The sequence below is a fragment of the Haemorhous mexicanus genome, chromosome 7 (assembly GCF_027477595.1).
Source record: "Haemorhous mexicanus isolate bHaeMex1 chromosome 7, bHaeMex1.pri, whole genome shotgun sequence".
NCBI classification, from domain to species: Eukaryota; Metazoa; Chordata; class Aves; order Passeriformes; family Fringillidae; genus Haemorhous; species Haemorhous mexicanus.
The window spans coordinates 16,079,427-16,102,012 of NC_082347.1; the positions used below are offsets into that span (position 1 = coordinate 16,079,427).

Genomic DNA, 22,586 nt, shown 5'->3' on the forward strand with positions numbered 1-22,586 from the left:
TACAATTTGTCAGAGCTGAACTGTTAAAATCATAATTTTGTTTACTTTATAATGGTTTATGTAAAAACAGTACTGAAGAATATGATCCAGGATACAGATCTTGTGCTTAGAGATCCATACCTTGATCACAATAATTCTCAAGCTCTAAGGGTTCGTGTTTTTTAAAATAGTATCAGTGTGTATAAAGATATGCTGCACTTACTTTATCTGTAGTACTTTTATAACCCTAGATGCTAACATACATGATGGAGTAAGCCACCAATTACATGCCTCACACAGGTTTATTGCTCCATGCTAACTACTAAATAGTTCTTCACACATATTTTAGAGGATAAGCTAAAAACACCTGAAATGATTTGCTAAATATATGCAACTTCAAAGTCTTGCTGACATGCAAGTTCAAGAGACAAAGATGTGTATTAGTGAGCCCCTTAAGATAATTCAGGGACAGTGGTCAGGTAATGAACAGACATGTGCTGTGAAGAGATGCAGATTGTAGCTACAGAAAGCTATTGCATGAAATAGAAAACAGTAATACACCAGCATAGTTGGTTTGGAAAGGTCAACTTTTTTTAATAACTGCTCTCTCTCCAGGTTATGTCATGCAGTTACAAAGTAGTTAGGAAAAAAGCATGAGTTTCTGGGAGGGACTAATTGTCTTTTTAAAAAAAACATTCATATTCATTACATAAATAACATCTGGCACTTCAAGGGGACTTCAAGGGACAAAAGCCTTAAACTTCAAAAACTGTGCTTGATCCAATATTTTGTTGAGGTCCATTTTGTTGTACTTTATGTTCAAAACTTTCAAGACCTCCTGATGACCAAAAAAAAAAAAAAAAAAGGCTGTGTGTGTTAAGACAGTGAATTAAGTTTATAGCAGCATTCTAACTCTTCTGTGGTTTGGCCAATGATTTCTGGGTTCAGTTTCACTCTAGTTGTTCACTGAGGCAGTATCTAATTTTCAGAAAGCCTCTGAAAGGAAAAGACTGAAAGAGAATTCCAAAAAACCGAAGTATGATTGCTTACCAAATTCAGAATATCCCTTTCTTAAAAAAAAAGAAACAACCTATAGTCAGAGTAGTTATGTAGATACTTGATTAAAAACATAACTAGAGTTGCTCAATAGTTTCAGCTTATAAAAATATTAGTCTGGCAGCGCTACAAACGTCATGATGATAGTCAAACTAGTTTGAACAAACAAAGAAAGGCAGTCCTGTAACAGTAGCACAGTTAAAGAAAAAATATTGCCTTAAGAGAATCAGGCCTGAAGCTTTACTACAAATAAAAACTAGACCCCTATCAAAGTTAATCCCTGCTGGAGGCCCATTCTTCCTTTGACAATGCCACAGCATTGATCATACAAGGCCTTACTGAAAGTGCTGAAGCCAAAATTATGTCATTAAACAAAAGTGCATGAAGTAATAATGAGCTAAGTGCTCATATAGTACAGTATCTGATCTGAAGTCTGAGAAGTGGGTCAGGTGGCAAGACCACTCTTCCATTCATAAAATGTACCATTTTGTTTTGTAGGCGAAACACCCAGAACGGCCCCCACAAGTACAGATGAACTGTTATCTTCAGATACATACTTGTATACAATTTCCTAATCCATGGATTTTTATTGTAAAAAAGACTAGTTTGGAACTGAAACTAATTGAGAATAGAATCCACTATAATGTCAGAAGAAAAGAAAATTTTGTGGTTACATGTAAACTTGTGATAAGCTTTCTCAAGAAGAGGGTACATTAACAGCGAGGGGTGGGATACAACAAGGAGCGGTCATGGCCTGTTTATGTAAAGGTCAAACCAGCCTCATTGTACACTTTGAAGACTTTCTCAATTGCATTGACATAGGCAGCTGTTCTCAGGTCCAGACCCAGGTTGTATGTCATGGCAGTACGCATGATTTGCTGAAACAGAAAAGGTTACATGTAGTTTCTGCAGGTTACCCCATAGGAGCTCAACAATCTTGCTTGTAGGATCCAAGTAAGGAGTAAAAAGTAAGGAGCTGCGAGATTGGTATCAGAGCTCTCATCCTTTGTGGATCACTTCTGAAATGTCTTGATTCCCCTTACAACTGAGAACTGAAAGGGTCACTATATTACCCCTATTCAAGACTTACACTGATAGGGAGAGATGAGATGTTTCAAGTAGCCTTTGTCCTACTAATGAAACATACAGCATAGAGGAATTAATCTAAAACTGTTAATGGTGAAGTAAAGCACTCTTATGCACATGTCCCAGATTAGGCAGGCACAAAAGGACAACTAAAAAGTTTCTACTTACTACAGCTTCTACCAGAATAATCTCTAATGTTTATTATACCCAGTTAAAGTTGGCCGTGATGGCACAAAGCAGAAATTCTTCGTATTCTAAGTGACTTTCACTAATAATGTACTATTTATCTACTTGCTTAATTGCAAACAAATTCTGAACAACCCATTCAAAAACTGTCCCAAAGTCATGTGAGTTTTCCTTCATGTAAGCATATAGAGTTATGCAATATTTACCCGGGCAGAGCGTTCCATCGTGTAAGCCAACCCAGAGTGCACAATGTCTTTCTCAGATGCACCCTGCAACAACAGAGAATAAAATCCAGGTTTAATCCTTGATTTTTAATCCTTTTGTGTCCTAAGACATAAAAAGGTCCTTATTGTGTGCTGGGGATAATGACATGTTGGATTCCCATCATTACTGAAGCTTGCTCACTTATTCCCTTCTAATGATGGGTGAAGAATCTAAATAGCCTTTACTGTGTTATGTGAAGAGCTAGCTATGGTCAATTCAATTCTAAAACCTCAGATGTAAGCACTGAAGACTTTTATGGGCCTAGCTTCTAGATGCATGATGCATCTACCATTGTCTACTGATGCAGTAATTACTGTTTTCAGCTTCCAGACATATTAAACAAAAAAGTTTTCAAGAGTCAACAACTAATTGCAGTTGTTTTGAAGGCAGATTTTAGGAAGGGCTATACTCCACATTACATTAGCCCTTAACAACTCCACAGCTTTATTCCTATTAAAATTTAAACACACAGAACAATAAGCAGTTGAAAAATTAGGATGACTCATTACAGGTTCAATGTTCCATCATCCTGATTGCTGTAATTTACTAATAACTTGACATCTGGGTCCACAAAATACTTGCTTTCCTTCAAATACCAATTTAGGCTGGAAGCACTTAAGTACTAGGCCAGTTTCTATGGCTTGTGTTTAAGAGATCCAGCATTTGATTTAAACCACAGAACCCATCACATGCTGCTCATATAGCCTAACAAGTACTAAATGCACTATTCTGGATCAGACTAAAGTCCATTGCTGTCATCTGGCTGTAGTCCAAGTTTATATATGCACTTCCCCTGATTTCTTCCTGAGGAAACATGGTTTAATGTTTTTCACAACTTGTTGGACTTTTTCCTCCTCCTCATTTGTCCCACTTCCTCCTGAATTAGAGTTTAAAAACCTAACCAACTGATGCTTTTAGTTTCCATGCATCCTTTGGCAGAATATTACACACCTGAACTGTCTGCTCTGCTTGGAACCATACCCTTATTCTTCATTCTGCACCTCACTGTGCTGGTTTTGTTGGAACACATCTCACTCTCTTCCACCATTCCCTGCAGTGAACAATCTATCCTTACCCACCTCTTTCCATATCCCTCATTCCACAGATCACTGTCTCCACCTCAGGCCTCGTTCAGGCTAGTAGGACCTAGGTTAGTTCATTGTCCCATGTCAGAGAAGCTTCTGTACTTTTATCTGTCATTGTGATCTTGCTCTGAACTTTTCCAGCCTTCCAGTGTGTGAAGATGCAGAGACCTAATCTGCACACAGTATTCAGAAGGCAGCGTACCCTGAATTCATACGGTGGCATCATTACTCAGTCTTACCCCTTCAGAACAATTTCTAATGCTGGATTTGGTTATTGATTGCTGTGGATTTCTAGGCTTGTGTTTTGCCATCATCTCCACAATTTCCTTTTAAATGCAAATGGATGAGCTCACAACCCATCCCTTCATGTGGAAACTGTCCCACCATGCATTGCTACACAATAGATAGCAATGAATTTTACCTGACATTTCTTTGCCTGTTGATTCCTCTTAAAGGAACAAACTACAGTTTTTCACCCAGTTGTTATTCTGCAATTACAGAAACATCAAACTGTCTGTAGTGTGATATCTTCTTCAAAGTTTTTTGGAAAACCAGGCAAACTATGTCAACAAGAGCTCCAAAATACAAAAAGCATCTGTATTAAAACTAGCTTTTTTACTATATTGGAGGTATTTTGCATGGACTGAAGTAAGAGATATCAAAACCAGCTTATTTCAATATTCTGAAGCAGTTCAGATCATTTGCTTGCTTTGCTGGGCCATCAGGCTAATCATATACTAATGCTTTGCTTGGGGAAAAGTGCTCCATGATAGCTACAATGGTAAAATTTAGATTTCAGTTATAATATCAATATAGATAATACAGAGTACAGCCCCCCTAACAGTAAAAAAAAAACAGCAGCAACTACTTACCGATATCCTATCTTGAAATTCTGCTGTAGGCACAACTGGAATAGTTCCCCCATGTTTCCCAAATTTTCTTTCCAAGCTTTCCTGGACAGACACTAGGGAAAAAAGAAAAAAAAAAAGTAGATGCAAGGCAACTGACAAATGTCAAATTTTAGGATTTTTTTTTCCCTTAGGACAGTGAACAGTGCTTTGGTTTTTTCATTGATACTTATTTAATCTTAGTTCTTGAAATTCTGAAATTCCAAAACAGCCATAAAGAGCATTTGAGACAATACAATCTCAATGTTAAGAAAGGGATTTAAATGAGAACAGCCATAACTCTCCCCTATTTAGAAACACTTTACAATGTATGATTTATGAGGAAGGGTTATATTAAAAACTATACAGTGTATGTTTTGTCAAGTCCAGTGTCTCAAGATTCTAATGTTTTCTATAGAGTACTGTTTAAAATGGAGCAACATCCTCCAGTTTTTCTCCACTGAGCTTCCTCTCATCATGTAATTGTTATTGTTTCCCAGAAAGCAGGCAGCACAGAATGACTATAAGTGGAGCTGTGAGCCATAAGCAGGTTTTTCCAGTGCCTGTCTCTATTATATTATTGGCCTTTATTGTTGTATGAGCAGAACAATGGCACCTGCTTGAACCTCATTTGAATGCTTCCTAAATACCAAGTGTACAGCTGAAAGACATTTAGTAAGAAGTAATAAATATTTTACTTAAGTGGCTTGACTTCAGTATTTTACAAAACTGAGGAAAGAATTTAAAGATAACCAGAAAAGAATGCATTTAACTTAAATCATTAGGGTTGAGGCTCAGTTAACCTATGAAACCTTTTCTATTCTTTAGTAAGCAGCAATTACAGACTTCTGGGGAAATTGTGGTGATTTTAAGAGTTCTGTTTCCATTTCTCCCACATTTGGTGTTTGCTAGTCTAGTCTATTAATTAAACAGTGTGTGGAAGCAGAAGTGAGCACTTACTGAGCAAGTGGTAGTTTGAATCTCTTTCATATTTGAAAGTCAGACGGCCATAACTGACGTGGTTCAAGTTTTTCAGCCATTCAAAGTAGGATACTGTTACACCACCAGCATTCAGGTAAAGATCCTGCACAGAAAGAAGAAATACTTTGAATTGTGACCATGTGACAAAGCACTATCATATTCTGCAAAAGCAAGGAGTATCATGTCGAAGGCACTACTTTAAACTGCAGTAGAGAAGACAATCTAGTTCTTACTGTTACAGGACAACATCCTCTAGTTCAGGAATTACTTCTACTGATTTAAAATAGGATTTGACTTCAGAACACATCTAGTTCAGGTGCGTTTGACAGACTACTTACTTCTATTTTAGCACAAATCTTACAGAAAATTAGAGCATTATTCGGCCATCTCAGTGAGTAAAGGCTGAAGATCAGCTACTCTGTCTAGCAAGATCACTTGATCACCCTTCCTCTGTGAAAAAAATTGTCATTATAGCTGGATAGGTCTTATTTCAAACTATCACTACACATACTCTATACACTCTGCAGTACACAGTTCTGTTAGAGCATCACCTAGACACACCATGTCTGCAAACTGGCCAGAATATTTACCCTTCCTTCTTCCTTCCTCCTGTGTTTAGTGCACATTTTGATTGAGCAAATGTCAGCAAACTATCATTATCTTTGGTCATTTTCAGTTGTAGTGAGGTCTTTAATAAATATTATATTTCTTCAGCAACATTGACACCCATTTCCTAGACATCAGTTATTAAAAACACTCTTAAGAGAATGAATGGCTATTAATAAAAGCCTTAAATAACTAGGGTCTTGGTACTCTTCACAAAAATGTTCCTTTGAAATGAAAATCAAAGGTCATGATAGACCCTTACAGGGATAACCATGATATTCCGCTCCAAGAAGATTTTGTCAGCTTCAGGAGTTGTAGGCCCATTGGCACCTTCAGCAATAATCTGAAAGAAATCACAGCACAGAGTAACTCAGAGGTATAGATTTGGGTTTGTTCATGCTGATTATTGAATATTAGTATTTAAACAGACCATCTCTGGTTTTCATTTCCATTTGAACTCTCTGACTTACTTTTGCTTTAACCTTGTGTGCATTGGCCTTGGTCAACTGCTTCTCGCTGGCAGCAGGGATGAGAATGTCACAGTCTGTTTCCAGAATGCTGCCCTCAAGTGGCTTTGCTTTAGGGAAGCCCATGATTGTCCCGTGTTGCTGGGTGAAGAAAACAAACCACAGTGGTTTTAGTGTGTTGTGCACTCATACCAATTTCTTCCCTTCTGACTTTCAGAGTGAGAAAGGGGAGAAGCAACAATACTAGAGAGACAGCATATAATGTAATTCCTATCCTTACTTAGATGTAAAAAGCAAGCTACAAAGCTTCAGGAACAAAGTTCCCAAGACTGAAGCATAACTGCTGTCTGCATAAAGACACTGAGAAACATTTGGGCTCTGGAATATTTTTTAAAAAAGGTTCCTCTCAGCTCTTAAAATAGTTTTCAAACAACCAAAATGACTCACAAGTCTGCTACACCCAGGATAAGTTGCATCATGTAAGATTCAAATGGTTTTTAAAATTCAGTACTACAATGATAGCCTTTGTTTAGTGATAGAATCTACATTTTTTTGAAAAAGAGAGTGATAAAGAAATTGAAATGTTCCCTATATAAAAGAAGATAGATAAAATAAACCCCTAAGAAGCTTTAAGTAGAAGACTGTATTTTGGTGTCTGTGAACTGTCCCCTCAAGTCTGCTTCACTTGGAAGCTGAAATAAAAAGACCACATGCAGTTTTCATTATAAACTACACATTCAAGTCACACTGCCAGGCAGGCTTTCATTCTTTCAGAAACATCCAATAGGTAAGAAACAGCAAAAGTACACTTTGTACATCTTAAACAACCATGTGCTTGTGATTCTCAGTCAGAAATCCTTCAGGAACCTCCTGGCCCTGGTTCCTTAAGATGTCCTTTCTAGTTTAGGCATAAGAACGGCAATATAATTCCAATTCTGAAAACAAAGTAGTTAGCCTGCACACATACAGACATTTTTTTGAGAGTCAGGTTAAAGGGTAAAAAAGGTACCCCCTGCATTTGCATTCTTGTCGGGGATAAGAAGGAAAGTCAGAAGAATCAATATTTCTAAGCCATTTTGTAAGGACTATTTGCAGCATGCTTTAAATATCGTAACACCAGTTTACAGTCATCAGTCATTCTATCTACTTGCAAAGCTGACAAAAATTAAACTCTTTCTGCTTAGCTAAGTTTCATACCAATTTGAAATCTTCTAGTTCCTTTGGGTCAATCCCATCAGGATTCCAGATGGAACCATTGAACTCTCCGACAGCGACGCATTTTGCACCAAAACGATGCAAGTATCTCATAGAATGCAAGCCCACGTTACCAAATCCCTGAGGTTTGAAAGAGAAAGGTAAAGTAGTTAACCCTCCAGTTAAAATGGTGGTTACTGCTAGGGCTAATACAGTTTTAAATAGTTTTTCATCTATTGGCGTATCTTGACATTAGATGAGCATAGGCAAGATGGAAGAAATCTACATCCATGCTATTCTTGTCTGAATCTCACTGCAGAAATGATGCACTGTAGCCAGCAAGGTACAGTTGTGATGAGTGTTTTATACTGGAAATATAGAAAGGAGGGGTAATGCTATCAAAGTGTCAAAACTATGATGTTTATCAACCTGGGAACGTTCTGGGTATCCACTTTGTGACTGGCACCCTCTTAAAGGGATTAATGGATTTTTGTGTGACTACTGACTTAATTCCAGGCCATTAAGTTCCTTTACTTCCAGAATGTTGATGTTCTGGAAATAAAAGAAGACATGTAGCAGGCAAAAAGTCATATGATCAATGTTGAAGTTTGTAGTAAAATTCTGTGGTGAAAAAAAAGCTATAAATATATAGGATAAATATATATTATACAGGAATAATCAATTCCTTTATAACACTGCTTCAATTATATTTGGGATTTTTGCTTATGTATTAGAAGCAAACTTTGATAGAAGAGTCAATCATGCTTTAGGTCTCTTTGAAATGCTCTAGGTTCATTTTCCTATGAAAATTTTCTGCTTTTCTTATGGCTATGTTTTTAGTCCAAGTTTTGCTTAAGTGCCTGTTGGTTAGTCCTCTGCCAGGCCTGAAAATGCCAAAGTGCAGGGAGAGGAGTGTGCTGCTGGGCCTGTGCAGGGCAGAGATGTTTGTTGCAGACCACAGGTTAACTAGAGGACAACTTGGAGGTTACAATTACTCTATTTTTTTTCTAACAAGCACTTTTGAAAGCAACAAAACAAATCAGTTCTTCAAATGCTCCATTTAACATAATGTTTAAAGTTGAACAAGTTTCCTCTCTTGGAAATCTTAGGAATGATAATGCATACTACTGACTAATCAAACACTTTCAAAATTCAACTACATAAATCCCTAAGTCTTAGGAACACCAAAAATGTGCATTCAACACTACAAATTTAGGTTAAGGTCTTAGTTTCTATTTTTCCAACTGCTTATTCTGTAATGGAACCCTCAATTTCTCCTCTTCTTACATTTTTTATTGTAAAACATTGCAACAAAATTTGTGTAGGTAAAACCAGTGTCACAGCTCACTGAAAAGTGTGCTTAGTTTAAAGACCTCATGTAACAGTATTTCATTTTGGTGTTTGTAGCTTACAAGATCATAATGACTACAGAGATTTGGCTTTATGCCTGTAGAGTGCAATTGAAAGTTCAGTTTATAAAAACCAGTCCAAAATAAAGGATGCTACGTTGCTTGAAAAATGTTTCTAAAGTTTGAGAGTAAAGGTTAAGTTGGAAGTTTTAAAGCTCTCTCAGTTTTTAAGGACTACAGCCTGTTTTAAAAACAGCTCTACTGAAAGTCTGTGTACTACTTCTTTTCCTACTGTCTAAGGAAAAAAGTTACCTGAACAGCAAATGTTTTATCTCCAAATCCAGGAGTCATTCCTAATAAGCTCATATATGAGGCTTCATTGATGAAATTTTCAATTCCATGGAAGACACCACGGCCAGTTGCAGATATACGTCCATGGATCCCACCCTGGCTGATGGGTTTACCAGTTACACATGCATGTGCATTAATATCCTGTAAAACAGCAAAGCACTTGTGAGACATGGAATTAATCAACCAAAAAACAGCTGGAACAAGAAGTTTTGTACGCTTTTGACATAAGGGAAAACAGAAATTTTAAGAGTCAGAACATGATATAGCTTAAATGAATTTAGTTTGTAAAGATGATTTCCTTCCTCACTTTGTGTGAACACCTCAGAATATTCTGTCAGGAAAGTTTTGTAATGCAATTGTGGATATGGTCTGTAATTTTTTGTTGCCTCTAAGTGTGTGTGTTAATTTCAGTCTGTGTATCATGGTGACATCCACAAGCAGACAAATCAAAAATCTTTCAGGAATGTTTCTTAAAGTCAGCTCCTATTTACAGCCACAATTTCTTTACATCACTACTTTTGATTTTTTTTTTTTTTTTAAGGGCTCAGACATATCCTAAAAGCAAGAACTGGCTTTTAATCATCTTTAAACAGTGTTTAATGTTCCTTTATAAAAAATTCAGTTATTTTACAATTACAAAATGAGGCATGAAGTCTGTAGTCAGAATACAGGGATGCTCTCAGAGGAAATCTGCAGTTTGAAGGTTATATGGGAAAAGTTGTGGATTTACTACTTTTATGCAGAAAAGCAGCATTTACAATCAAGACTCTATTCTTAATTTGGTGGCAATAAAATTAGGTTTTCCATATTCCAGATAGTCAGACAAGATAAAATAGCTATATAAAACCATCACTGATTTTTCCAATTGGAATTAATAACATGAAAGAAATTCTTCCAAACCAGACACTGGAACTCCCTCTTCTGTCACCAGTGGTTCCCATGCTCCCACACCCTGGGAGCACAGTCACATGGTGGCTTGGCTTCCAGCACAAGTGAAAAAGGAGGGATGAAAGAGAATCCACTGAAATGAGAGTGCCAGCAGCCGGATGGGTTTCCATTCCACCAGCCACACATTCACTGGGAGGCTCCCTCTGCTCCATCCCTTGTGCCAAAGGCATTTGCATGCCTGTGGTGCAGGGTGCTTGGTGAGAGGAAGGAAAGGAGCAGACAAAAGTGAAGGCAGAATGGCTGGAGGAGACTAGAGCCATAATGAAGACTAAAACTATTTACTGTTTGAAAATGTCAGTGAGTTAACATATAAGCCTCTTTAAGAACAATGAAGGTGATGCTGGGCTTGCCACAGAATTTCTAATTCAGCCTCCCAAAACACAGCTCGCTGCTCTCCATAAGCTGTATGCTCCCTCTTGTGGCATGTCAACTGTAACAAACATTGGCAGGGGTGTTCTCTTGGAACGACTTGGCCTGATGCTTTGATGGACTTTCAGGTTTTTTTTCTGTTATATCGTCTTAAACTATGCTTTGGGCCTTGTGCATTCACAAAAGAGGGAATATATTTTATAAATATGTGAAGAAATACAGCTTCCCACCATATATAAGAATGTATTTATCAAAGTCCTTTCCTGTGTACCAAAAGTCAGTTGATTGTGTCAGGAAGTACAGAAGAGCGGAAAGGATTAATTAAATAAAAAACTTCAGCCATATGTAACTCAGTGATCCAGCAACTTCAGATGGATTTTCTGGAACAGTTAACATGGTAGTTATTAACAACTTGCATGGTTTGGCAAGAAAATAGAGCATGAAGTGACGACAGATCCAGGTCTTCTTGAAGTCACATATAAAAGCCACAGCTGATGTCAAAGTCCTGAAATCTTTGGTTTCAAGTCAATAAGCAAAAACTTTCAGCACACCTTGGGTGAAAACCAAAGAGCATGGCTTTTACTGAGAACCTTGAAAAATGCCTCATAGCTAGCATGAGACTTCTATTTCAGCACTGGTAGCTTATGAGCTTAGTTGGTGATGTTCAGGCACCAACCTTAGCTCCTTTCTTTACCCGTTTCCCTCCTGCAATGATGTCCTCCTTGTCTCTCCAGTTTCCTCACTCTGAATGGTTGGTTTTGAGCAAACTTCCTTTATCTGCTTATATCTGTTATTTGATTTATGCTTCCCACTTGAAACTCCCTGAACACAGCTGTGTGCAGTGTGCAAGCACAGAGCCATCAGGTCTGTATCTCAGACAGATCCCTCTCACCAGAGTTATCTTTCCACTCCACTGAATGTAGCAGTGTTGCACAGCTTCCATCTGTGTTTGCAATTACGGCTTGTTTCACTGTTGTTCGTTGCTCATTTTCTGCTCTTAGTTCCCTTCCCTTCTTCCCTCATGGTCATTTTTATCTTTTTAGTATTCCTTAATCACCTTTATTTTTGCTCTTGGTGTCCCAGACAGACAGTTATCTGAAACATCTTCCTCTAGAAACTGGTTTTGATGGATTATTCCCCTTTTTATAGCCTTGTCAGAATTCTCACTTTCCCTCTCCATTGCCTGGTCATTTTCCACAATAGCCCTGGAGTTCCACTGTGGCTACCACTCTCTCGAGTACAAACAAGCAACCCAACAAAATTTAAGAAACTAACATTCCCCAGCCCCTTATTTCAATTTTTAATTAACTTTGCAGAAAAGCGTTCCTGAATCCTCTCAGGTTTTTTTATTTTTCAGTAGGATACTGCCATACAGAGGGTGTCTAAAAAGAAGCTGCTGTAGGGTAATTCCAATTGTAATCCTCAGTAGTTATTTTCTTTTCTGTTGTCATTGAATCATAAGATTGTGTAGGACTACACAATAAGGTGAGCTTATAAAGTGGTAAAAATAAGAAATTCATCCATTTGAAAACTTCTCTATCAGGGTTTAGTTTAATTTTAAAAAATTGGAGCTTTTGTATAAAACTGCATGAGAACTCTTCAATACAGCAAATCTTAAAGCAGGTCACTTGCTGTGATCCTTCTTGTCAGTCTCAATAACACAGTGCTGTTGTATCACAGTGCAATACACATTTTAGTGCCATGGGTTAAATGTTAAAACTCAATGCTTTGAGGCAGTAGTTTTGCTCTAAGATGTAATTCTAAGCTCTGACTGAAGGAACTAATTGCCACCCTGCATTTTGAAGTCCTTCTAAATTCATAGCTTTGCCATTTTATCAGATATCAAGTTTTAATTAAGATATTTACCTATGTGAATAGCAAAAAGCAAATAATGTTTTACAGTGATATCCCTAACAGAGACCTTTGTGCAAAAGTAATTTAACTCAACTAATCAGCATGCCACAGCTGATTCCTCAAGCATTCCTTTTTTCCTTCCATAAGATACCTCAGACTGTATTTCAGACTTAGAATAACCTGTGCCACTCCACCTCCTGCTGTCCAAGGCCCCAGACAAGTCTTGTGCCAGGATTTGCCTGAGGACAGCAGGCACATCCTGAGCAATGTGTCACAGCGAGGCACGTGGCAGGTGGCACTAATGCCTGAGGCACACACCCTGCAGGGCTTCAGGGGAGCTGCTGCAAGGGACTGCACTAAGTACAAGGAAGGAGGAGCTGGGATAGGCAAACATGCATTAGAATAGCACAATAACACCTTAATACACAGCTACTGACAAACAAGTTGTCCAAAATGTTTTTGTCTTTGAACAGACCTGTTGGAAGTGTCCAACAAAGGTGTTTGGTTAACAGGTACAAATATCCCCACTGACACAAGGACAAAGGCCAAACCAAGCAAGGACTAGCATTGAAAAGTAATTTTTAAAATTTTTGGTTTTTTTATTGCCTCCTCGGCTATAAATTATGTCAGTGTCCTTTTGCTTTACACTTTGCTGAGGTCCACAATGCAACTTGTCACTTCCAGGAGACTGCAGAAAGTCTTAAAACTTTTAGTAGTTATACCAATAGTGTGAATGTAATTTGCATGGTCTCTTGAATGGACAAAGGCATGTATTTAATAAAACTTGTAAATTCAGTTATCAGTTAACAATTTTAAATTAGTAATTACAGTACCAATGAAAAACAGAGGAAAATTATAGAAATAGAAACCAATTTTAGACTATATACCTTTAAAATCAGTGTATTTTCTTTTGTTGAATAATTGCAACCAGTATTGTATCAGAGAAGCTTCTTTTAAAGCTAGTGTAAGAATATCATCCTTAAAGCTATTTTTTTTTTATCTTTGCTGTACCCTAAAATCCTCACACCACAGAGGCTGTCACAGTTTGCAAGAATATTTTTAGATCCAGTAAGTAAACAAATTGATATGACTAGGCAGCTTTTCCACTTGAAAGCCCCTGCACAAGACTTACATAGTGTCCTATGGTACTGGCATAGGTGTCAGCAATCCAGGACATCTCCCTCTCCCCCGTGCTCATATCAGGAGCAGGCACATCCACACCAGGTCCTGTTGGCAACAGTGAAAACAGCTCTTTAGGATCCAACACAAATAGTTATTGCCAATCATTATTCCCTTGGGAACTGCGCAGGCCTTGGCAGAGAAGAACTGTTTTCCTGTTTAATCCTCAGTTTACTATGCAAGCAACATATTCTTCTGGAATCAATGCAGTTTTAGATGCTGTATCATACCTTTGTACAATATTATCAAAACCCCTAACCTTAACATAAGCCATTTGATAAAAGGTGAAAGCCACTTTGTCAATAACAAGAGCAGTGGTTTGGGTTTTTTTGCAGGGAGGGTGCTATCTGGGTATGATTTCTATATACTGTGATATTGATTGGCTTCTTCTTCATAAGAATTTCCTTTCTGTTCCTTGGTGAGTTTAAATATTGAAGGTAGGCTGTATCTAGTTACTGCACTGTAGCACATGCATTTGATTTTACTGCGTACTTCAAGAAAGGCTTCATTTCTCTTTCTTGATTAAATAAACCTTCAAAAGAAGTCTCACACATCTGTTGAAATTAAAAAAAAAATCTGGTTTTTGTAGATCGCTAAAAAATTATTTCCCCAGACTATTTAAGATCATAGAAACTTGCTAATCAGGATATTATATGCAACTCTGCCCCAACAATTTTTTCTAAGTATTTTTAAAAGGTTTGTGAAAGTTGTGTAGAACCAACCAGAGAGCCAAAAAGGAAGATAATTTTATCAAACCATTTTAATTGTCACAGAAGTAATTATCACTATTGCTTGCATTGTGTATAGTAAAACCATAGTCACATGTAACATCAGTAAGTGTGTTTATAAAGGAGCTTAATTTAGATGATAAATACTCTGTCTGGAAGAGCAGCAAACACTCTGGCTGAAGAGCAAGAAAATGCAGATTAAAGGATAGACATTCCCAAGGCAGTTAGATATGAGGAATACATGACAGACCTTTAACTAGTTACATGCCTCATTATTCATTTGAGTAAGAACCTTCTCTGGGTAAAGCTGCTCCCTTCAATTAAAAGTTGAGCTGCAGTGGAGATGTCCAGACAGCAAAGTGACCAGAACAGCTCAGGGCTGAGTGTGAATAAAGCTCTACTGACATTACAGAAGCTGAGGCTCTGTTACAACAGGCTCCTATGCTTCTTGCCTACGCTTCCCTTCCAGCCTCTGGTTGCCATGGGTGAAGCCATTAACTTTTGCTGGGGTGGATCTTCTATTTCCTTCCTCTCTTTCCTCAGATACCTGCCAAAAGCCTCAACTGAGACTACAGGAAACAGTAACAGTGAAGAGCTTGCTATTAGAGATAAAAACTGCAACAAATATGGTCACCATTTTATGATCTAACTCTGAGAGACACATGATTCATTTTGGATACCGTGACCTCAGCTTCTGTGGCTTCTCATAGCTAGAACAGCCACCAGAAAAAGTTAAGACACAGTTCCCTTTAAAATGCACTGGGATGCAATGACTCAATTCTTTGTAGTTCTTGCGGAAAGTTCTGTATCCAAATTGTTTACAGCTCTCAAAAATACTGTTATCTAAGACTATCATCTAACGGACACTGCCAATGCACAATAAATCAGATTCCTAAATTTGAATAGTAAAGCTGCCCAACATACCAATAAAGCCCTTTTTTGCCAGCTCCATGGTAAACCTTCTGGTGATCTTTTCCAATTCATTGTCCTATAGAGAAAACGCAATAAATATCAGAAGAAATCATTAGTGCTTATGAGTATTTGCTCAAACTGAGCCCAAGCATAAGCCAACGCCCTCTTCTTTTAGAAGAAAGGATGATTCATAATTTATATAATTTATTTGCCACTCCCTAGCAGACCGTTGGTACTCAGGCAGCACAAGAAACATTGGGCTTTCTTTCTGTACATTCTGATCCATGACAAATTGGGAGCATGGCACAGGAAGAACCACCTGTGTCCACAGCAGAGATTTCCAGCAAACAAATCTGATATCCTGTGTGAGCAATTTACGACCAGCAAGAGCTGGCCCTGCCAGTTGTGTAATCAACACAGCCAAATGACTTGACACAAATCCTTACAGGAGCTTTGAACTTAGAATATTTGTTATGTATTCTAGTATTCCTTTCTGTACAAGTTGTTTTAATTAGGGCAAGAAGGCAAGCCTGCAGTAAACCTTTTATAAGCCAAGTTAGTTATTATTCACACTGGAACACTGCAGAGAATGGTTTAATGGAGCATAAAACTGATAGTCAAAATAAAAACATTAACTTTTTTCCGAAGAGTAACTTAATTTAAGCTTCTATTAACAGTATCAACTTTAAAAAATTTCCAGGTTCCAAATTATTTGTAGTCTCCTGATTTTCAGAAAAAAATAATAAATTAAGTAATTGAAGTATTCCACCTCTGAAACACAGACCTTATAAAAATTCTTTTCCTACCTATTGCGTGCACAGGCTACATTCAGCCTTTACAGAGGCAGAAGTGGCAGGAGGTTTTAAGTGGTCAATAATGCCCTTACTGGCTGGCTTCAGTATTGCAGATACCCAAATTTTTATCTATGATTAGGCTTACTGTGTAGTTCTTGGGATTGATCTTGACACCAGCCTTTGCCCCACCAAATGGCACATCTACAAGAATGCAAAGGAAAATCATTTTACTTTTTCAACAATAAAGGCAGAACACTTGAGAAAAATGTGTAATTATATCTTTGATTTTAGTGGTGATTTTGGTTTTGCTGCGTTTATGGCTTCTGAAGTGTAAGTTATAATCTGCTCTAGGTACTCTATTTATAAAAATGGGAGATCTTTCAAGGCACTTTGAAAATGGTCTTTAAAAGCCGAAAGTTCATTATTTAAATTTTCTATGCTTAAGTATCTCTTGTACTTTAACTTATATAAATAATAAATTTTATCTTTTATATTTTACTGGTTTAGCTCAAAAATTTTAATTTGGGAATCCTAAGCACACCTGTATACATTAGGGGAAAGTATTTTCTTTTCTTACTCATAATATGCGGATTCCCCCCAAACTCCTCTACAATTTAGTAGCTGTGTACAAATTATACTTCTTTATAAAGGAATTTTATCCTTTGCTCTCCATAGCTCCCCTGCCTGAATCCTTTACAGCCTCCATCTGTTCCCCCTAAAATTAGTCCCCTACTAATCCAAGTTTGTCATACTTGAATATGAGTTCAAGATGTAGTACTTTTAATGGGAGATGGTAGTGAGCAGAATCTGGACTTTTCAAACGAAAATGTAACCTTATTTAAGTATTTTCAGTGACAGGAGAGGGAATACATATTATTATTTTGGTCACTATAGATTTTCCCACCTTGCTACAGATTTAAATTAGAGATTAGTGTCTGAAATTCATTTTAATCCTTTACATGCTTGGTTTTTCTATGGAATTACATCAGTACTGATTGAAACTGAAGATTGAAATCTTGCCTTGAAAAATAAGCACTTACCAACCACAGCACATTTGTACGTCATGAGAGATGCTAAGGCTTTCACTTCATCCACACTAACATCCATACTGTAACGAATACCTGCAAAAGACACATGAGAAAAAATAGGAATTCACTAAACACCTTCATAAGTGTTTATAAATTGGGAAGGGTTGATCCACACCAACAATCTTTAGCATGCAAGTAGGTTGTTTATCACCTTATTTACTCTAAGCGATAAAGAACAAGACCCTGTTCCCCTACTTAAATGTTTATCTTTTATGTAACAGAAATTCACTACTTCAGTAATTTTCTATGAAGTAGCTTAATGGCAGCACTCAGGAAAAAAGGGAAAGCACTTAGGGAAAAAAGTCAATATTCCTTGTGATAAAAATGAATCAAGCTAACAGGTAGCTAAGAGAGGAGTTTTTGAGAGGCTGATAAAGCTCTTCAGCATTCCCAAGATCTTTAGCTTTGGACTTCATTCATTGTATATAAAAAATTAACTTTGTTCCTGAACATAACTTATCAGTACAGGTTATAATCAAGATCTTTTTGATGGAGTAATACAAGCTCCTGTTAAGTTCTAAGCCTTGGCTTTAAGGCCCTGGCTGCTAGGCACAGCCACAAAACAAGAAGCAACAAACCACTCTGCTAGTTTGAGTTTTTTCAAAACATTTTGAGGGAATAGTCCTACACCAGCAAGCTTGTAAGACAAGGCCACCCATCCCACACCCACACTGAAGCCAGCCCACACCTGCATTCCCTGCTCCAAGTCACTCAGCAGGGCTCCAAGTGTGTGCTGACACATGGTACAAATGCAAATTCATTTTGTTGAGTGCTGGCAGCAGCTCAGATGCACAATGAGTGAGCTCAGCATTCCAGGCAACTCAGAGCTGAGTAAAAAATTGTTTACACAAATGTAAGGAGATCTTTCACCTGCCTGACTCTGACCAGTCTTCTGAAAAATGGAAAAATCCAATAAATTTATTGAACTCAAGGTTAGGATTCATGTATCTGAAGGTAGCTACAGAGTAGGAAATATTTAACCAAACTGACAGAGCAGATGCAGAGAACTAGAGATACTTAAATATGATGTTTAAGATCAACATGTGCCCGAAGTCATGTGGCCACAACCAAAAGGGTCCTACAGCTGTATGTTTGTTTCTATCCAAGCTTCTCCTACTTAACCAAGTATACAACAGAGCCGTGAATAATTTATTATTCCCATCTTTACTCCCCAAATCTTTGGCTGTAGGTTCTGCCAAGTTGCACATTGGTTTGTAGAAAGCACAGAGTGTCCTTTAGATGCCAGAACATGGCACCACAAGTTTCCTATTATGTAAAGAGAAGACCATATTCAGGTTCTCAGGAGTGAAAAAAGGCCAGCATACATTATCCAAACTAAAGCACTGTGCTGCTAAGAAAGCCATTTCTGAATGCTCTGGAAACAATCCCAGTTTCAAAGGAACTAAGTTCTGCTCAAATAAAGCTGAGGGCTAAGTGCTGCTTTCTTATGTGAGTTCAATCAGTAAAAGAAAGTACCATGCCTCTGCAGAACAGAATTTAAATTTATTGTGTATATGGGAGAAGGGTGGTCTCCAAAAGCAAACCAAGCAGTTTCTGACTCAGCTGCAAGGAGTTAACATCTGAGCTTTCAATAACTTTCTCATGGGAAGTAATATTCAAAATTTAAGCAGAACCTATCGGAGCCCAAAAGACCAAAGTTAGAACATGAATGTGTTGGGGTTTTTTTAATATATCTTACTCTGATCCTTCAGAGGAGCAGTTATCCTTCTGTCAAGCTCTGAGCAGGAATGAGCACTACCTATGGCACTGACTGTCCTGCCTGGGGAAACCATTCCTTCTTGGTTGAGCAGGTACTCTGGGGACAGGTCTCATCTGAGTATTGCTCAAGCCAGCCAAGTTTGGAGTCACAGCCTATGTTGGCCAAAAGTGAACTCTGCCCCTCCACCCCCCAGGTGAACTAGATCACTGTGTATTTATTCAACCCATTTACCTATTCAAACTTCCAAGCTGTGTATACAAAGCAGTTTTGCTATAAATGTACTCCTGCAAGCACACAAAATGTTGTTTATTGATATATGAAAAGCAGCAAGGAGACTAAATACTTTGGGATAGTTATCTTGAATAGTTTAAAGAGAGAAGCAAAATACAAAAAGAGAGGGAAGCCTCTTCTGCAAATCATATAGAAGACAGGATCTGAAGAAGTAAACAAGCAGCACTTTAACTGGAAGTGCTGGTGCACATATTTACTCCAGTGCATGTAGAACAATTAGATCTCTGGTTCCTTGTATTACCACAAACTTTGACGTAATAAATGTCAAGTTTTCATATGAAAGTAAATAGGGAAAAAGCCCCAAAACTAACAAAGTACTGACAGGCTTTCAACTGAGCTGCCTGTCAGGCATGTACACATACCAGAACACAGGAAACTTTTGGACTTGAGGTCAAAACTATTATTTTCTGGACAACTTCATACTTCAGAATAAGGTTTAACTCCTTTTCCAGGCTTTTAAACAGTTGTAATTAAAGCGGCTTGACTGCTGGCTTTATCTTTGTAAGTGGAAGACTAGTCAGTTCTGTGAGTTGTGCTGACTTTACTGGTCACTCTTCTCTAGTTTATGTGGTAAAATCTTTCATTAGGTGAAGTTCAGGATGTGAACCCAAGTTCTCTGGCAGGTGTGATGAATTTTTCCCTTCCCTGGCAGGAGCACATAACATTTAAGATGCGCTAACACTTAATTCCTTTTCACAATTCAGCCAGTTACTGTTTTCCAGGAATTGTAATTACTCTACAGGAGGGCCACCTCTTGACAGGGAAGTTATTCCTGCTAAGCTGTTAAGACTGATGAGAAACAGGCATATGAGAATGCTGCACATTCCATCTGCAAGCAGATGCACAAAGATAAAAGACTTACTTAATTTCTATTCTATTTGGACATCATTGAAATTTAGTTTGACAGCTTCCTAATTTGGCAGGAGTATTGCCATGCATTTGTGTGGCATCTTTTGGCAGTATTACTATGCATTCAATAGCCTAGGTCTAAAAATGGACCATATTCACAGATCAAATACTGGGTTTGGTTTTCTGGCTTTTTTTTTTAAGGTCCTTACCACATAAAAGCAAACAAAGTCACTGTTAGGTAGCAAGATTACAATTTTTTTAAACTCTGGCAAATCCCACTCAGTAAGTCTCTGGAAACTTGTGCCTTTTACAGCAAACTACAAAAAAAAATAGTTTGAAGAAAGCCTCAAGTTACAGTATGACTCATGGCCATGGAAAATACTTTTCATTGGAAAACATATGAATTCTTGTTCCAGTTGAGAATTTTCTTTCCTTACCACGCCCCAAGAAGTTAAACAGTATGCTAAGAGTAACTTTGTTTTTCTATGCACAAAGGCTTCTAAATGAGGAAGTAAGTTTTCATTTAATTTTTTTGTATTGGTCAGTATAAAGAGAAGGCTTTATCACTACATGGCAGTGTCTGTGCTTTTAAAACTTCTTTTTTATGATCTGTATTATAGAGATATACTTCACTCAGTTACTTCTTCACATCAAAGCAGTCTTTATCAGCAAGTCTATTTTGGATTCTATAGTAACAGCAGTTAGTTATAATTTTAATCATTTTATCATTTTGTAGCAAGGGGTGTACTAACATATGCATAACAAAGACCTTGATTTCCAAGAAAATTGGGGATACATCCTACTAGATTTTACATTGTACAGACTTCAATATGTTCTGTGATGTTAAGAATGTTTATTATGCTTCCTTAGAAAATGTGGTGTACAGTAGTCATCCTTTTCAAGAATCCTTTTCAAGGATGACTGCTGCCTTTCTAGTACACCCACAAATCTATTTAAGGAAGTTCGTGTCACTATTTTCTGAGCTTCTTGTGCAGCGATCCTAAATGGTAGTACCTACTTGTGCCCTTGCTACTAACGAGCATGAGGTATTCAAAGTCTCAAAAAACCCTTCAACAGTTGCCATAGCAACAGTTCAAAGCAAAACACTTGGTAAACTACTCCTCCTGTTCTAAGTATCTTGTAAATCTTAGTAAGTCTCTCAAGTTCCCCAGAACCTGGAACACATTTGCATCTCAGCCTAAATTATTAATATCTAACCAAGTGTTTTGTCCTCCTTGGACTTCAGTATTTTCTTCTGGTTGTCATGTTCTTGTGAACCTTGGAAGTAATTTGGGTCCTTTACAGATGACAATTCCTGTAAATATGGTGCATTTGTTCTGCTCACTCCTATTTGCAAAGTGCTTGCTCATCAAAAGAAACCTTCCAGAGCAGCAGCTATCCTACAATAGCCATACAGCACCCAGCAACACAGATGTCATCATCTCCTCTGGAAGTTCCTAGGACTGACTACAGGCATGTTAATCTCCTAGTTAGCAACACTGGATTCTGCAGCTCTGTGGGTTAGCAGCTTGCCTGGCCCTGTCCAAAGGCTTGAGTCCACAGTCTGAGGGAGCTTCAGTATAGATGCTCAAATATGGATTCTGCAAAATCCATAAATCAGTCCCAGCACTTACTGCAGTGCCTTAGTTCCTTAATGTTTTAACTCTGGATTATGTGTGCTTGGTTAGTAAACAAGTGCAATTGTGATTGTATTGCCATCAAACTCAGTATTCACTAACACCTAATTCAGTAGGGACATATTGTCCAAGCAATTCTTAAACACTTTCAGAACACACACATTTTTCTAGACTCAGAAAAACAATCCAGCCTTCCCAAGAAGGAAATTGCTGAGCCTTATTTAATCATTTGAAAAGCGTGGTAAACAGCTCAGTGACCAATTTGTAATTACTGAAGACAAAGAAATTCCAGATAAATCTAACAAAGCAAGATGAGTAATTCAGTACTGGGAAACAAGAACACTGTACACCAATCAGTAACAAGAACCACTAATTCCTAAATTCAATTCACTAACTGCCAAGATAGGAGATAAAAATATTTATCTCTTCCTACACAGCACTAGCCAGCTACAAAGCTGGGGTAGGACAGACATTCCCCTTAGAGACACCCCTCCATTCTGCTTTAAGCACCAGTATGACTGTAAGGTATTCAGCCAGACAGAATACTTCAGTACACCACTTATTGTATGTTTTTAATAAGCTGCACTTGAAGTATGCTTAAACATATATATTTATTTCAATCCATGCTGAGCAAAGCCAAGAATTTTATCTATTCAAAATGCACCTCTGGTGCATTAAGACTTGGTATTTTTAATGTGAATATGGCAAATCTAGTGTACTACCAGG

At 37.7% G+C, this 22,586-nt stretch overlaps 1 protein-coding gene across 1 annotated transcript in view; it reads right to left on the reverse strand.

Annotated features, from left to right (window-relative positions):
• Window positions 1-548: 548 nt before the first annotated feature.
• Window positions 549-22,586, reverse strand: part of GLUD1 (glutamate dehydrogenase 1) — a 29,009-nt gene continuing 6,971 nt past the window's right edge. The window contains exons 2-13 of the mRNA XM_059851201.1: window positions 17,316-17,396; window positions 16,421-16,476; window positions 15,494-15,557; window positions 13,795-13,889; window positions 9,453-9,632; window positions 7,795-7,932; window positions 6,601-6,738; window positions 6,393-6,473; window positions 5,504-5,627; window positions 4,529-4,620; window positions 2,514-2,576; window positions 549-1,913 (exon numbers count right to left, since the gene is read on the reverse strand). Coding sequence (XP_059707184.1) covers window positions 1,794-1,913; window positions 2,514-2,576; window positions 4,529-4,620; window positions 5,504-5,627; window positions 6,393-6,473; window positions 6,601-6,738; window positions 7,795-7,932; window positions 9,453-9,632; window positions 13,795-13,889; window positions 15,494-15,557; window positions 16,421-16,476; window positions 17,316-17,396 — 1,232 coding nt within the window. The 3' untranslated portion in view covers window positions 549-1,793. The remainder of the gene's footprint in view (window positions 1,914-2,513; window positions 2,577-4,528; window positions 4,621-5,503; window positions 5,628-6,392; window positions 6,474-6,600; window positions 6,739-7,794; window positions 7,933-9,452; window positions 9,633-13,794; window positions 13,890-15,493; window positions 15,558-16,420; window positions 16,477-17,315; window positions 17,397-22,586) is intronic.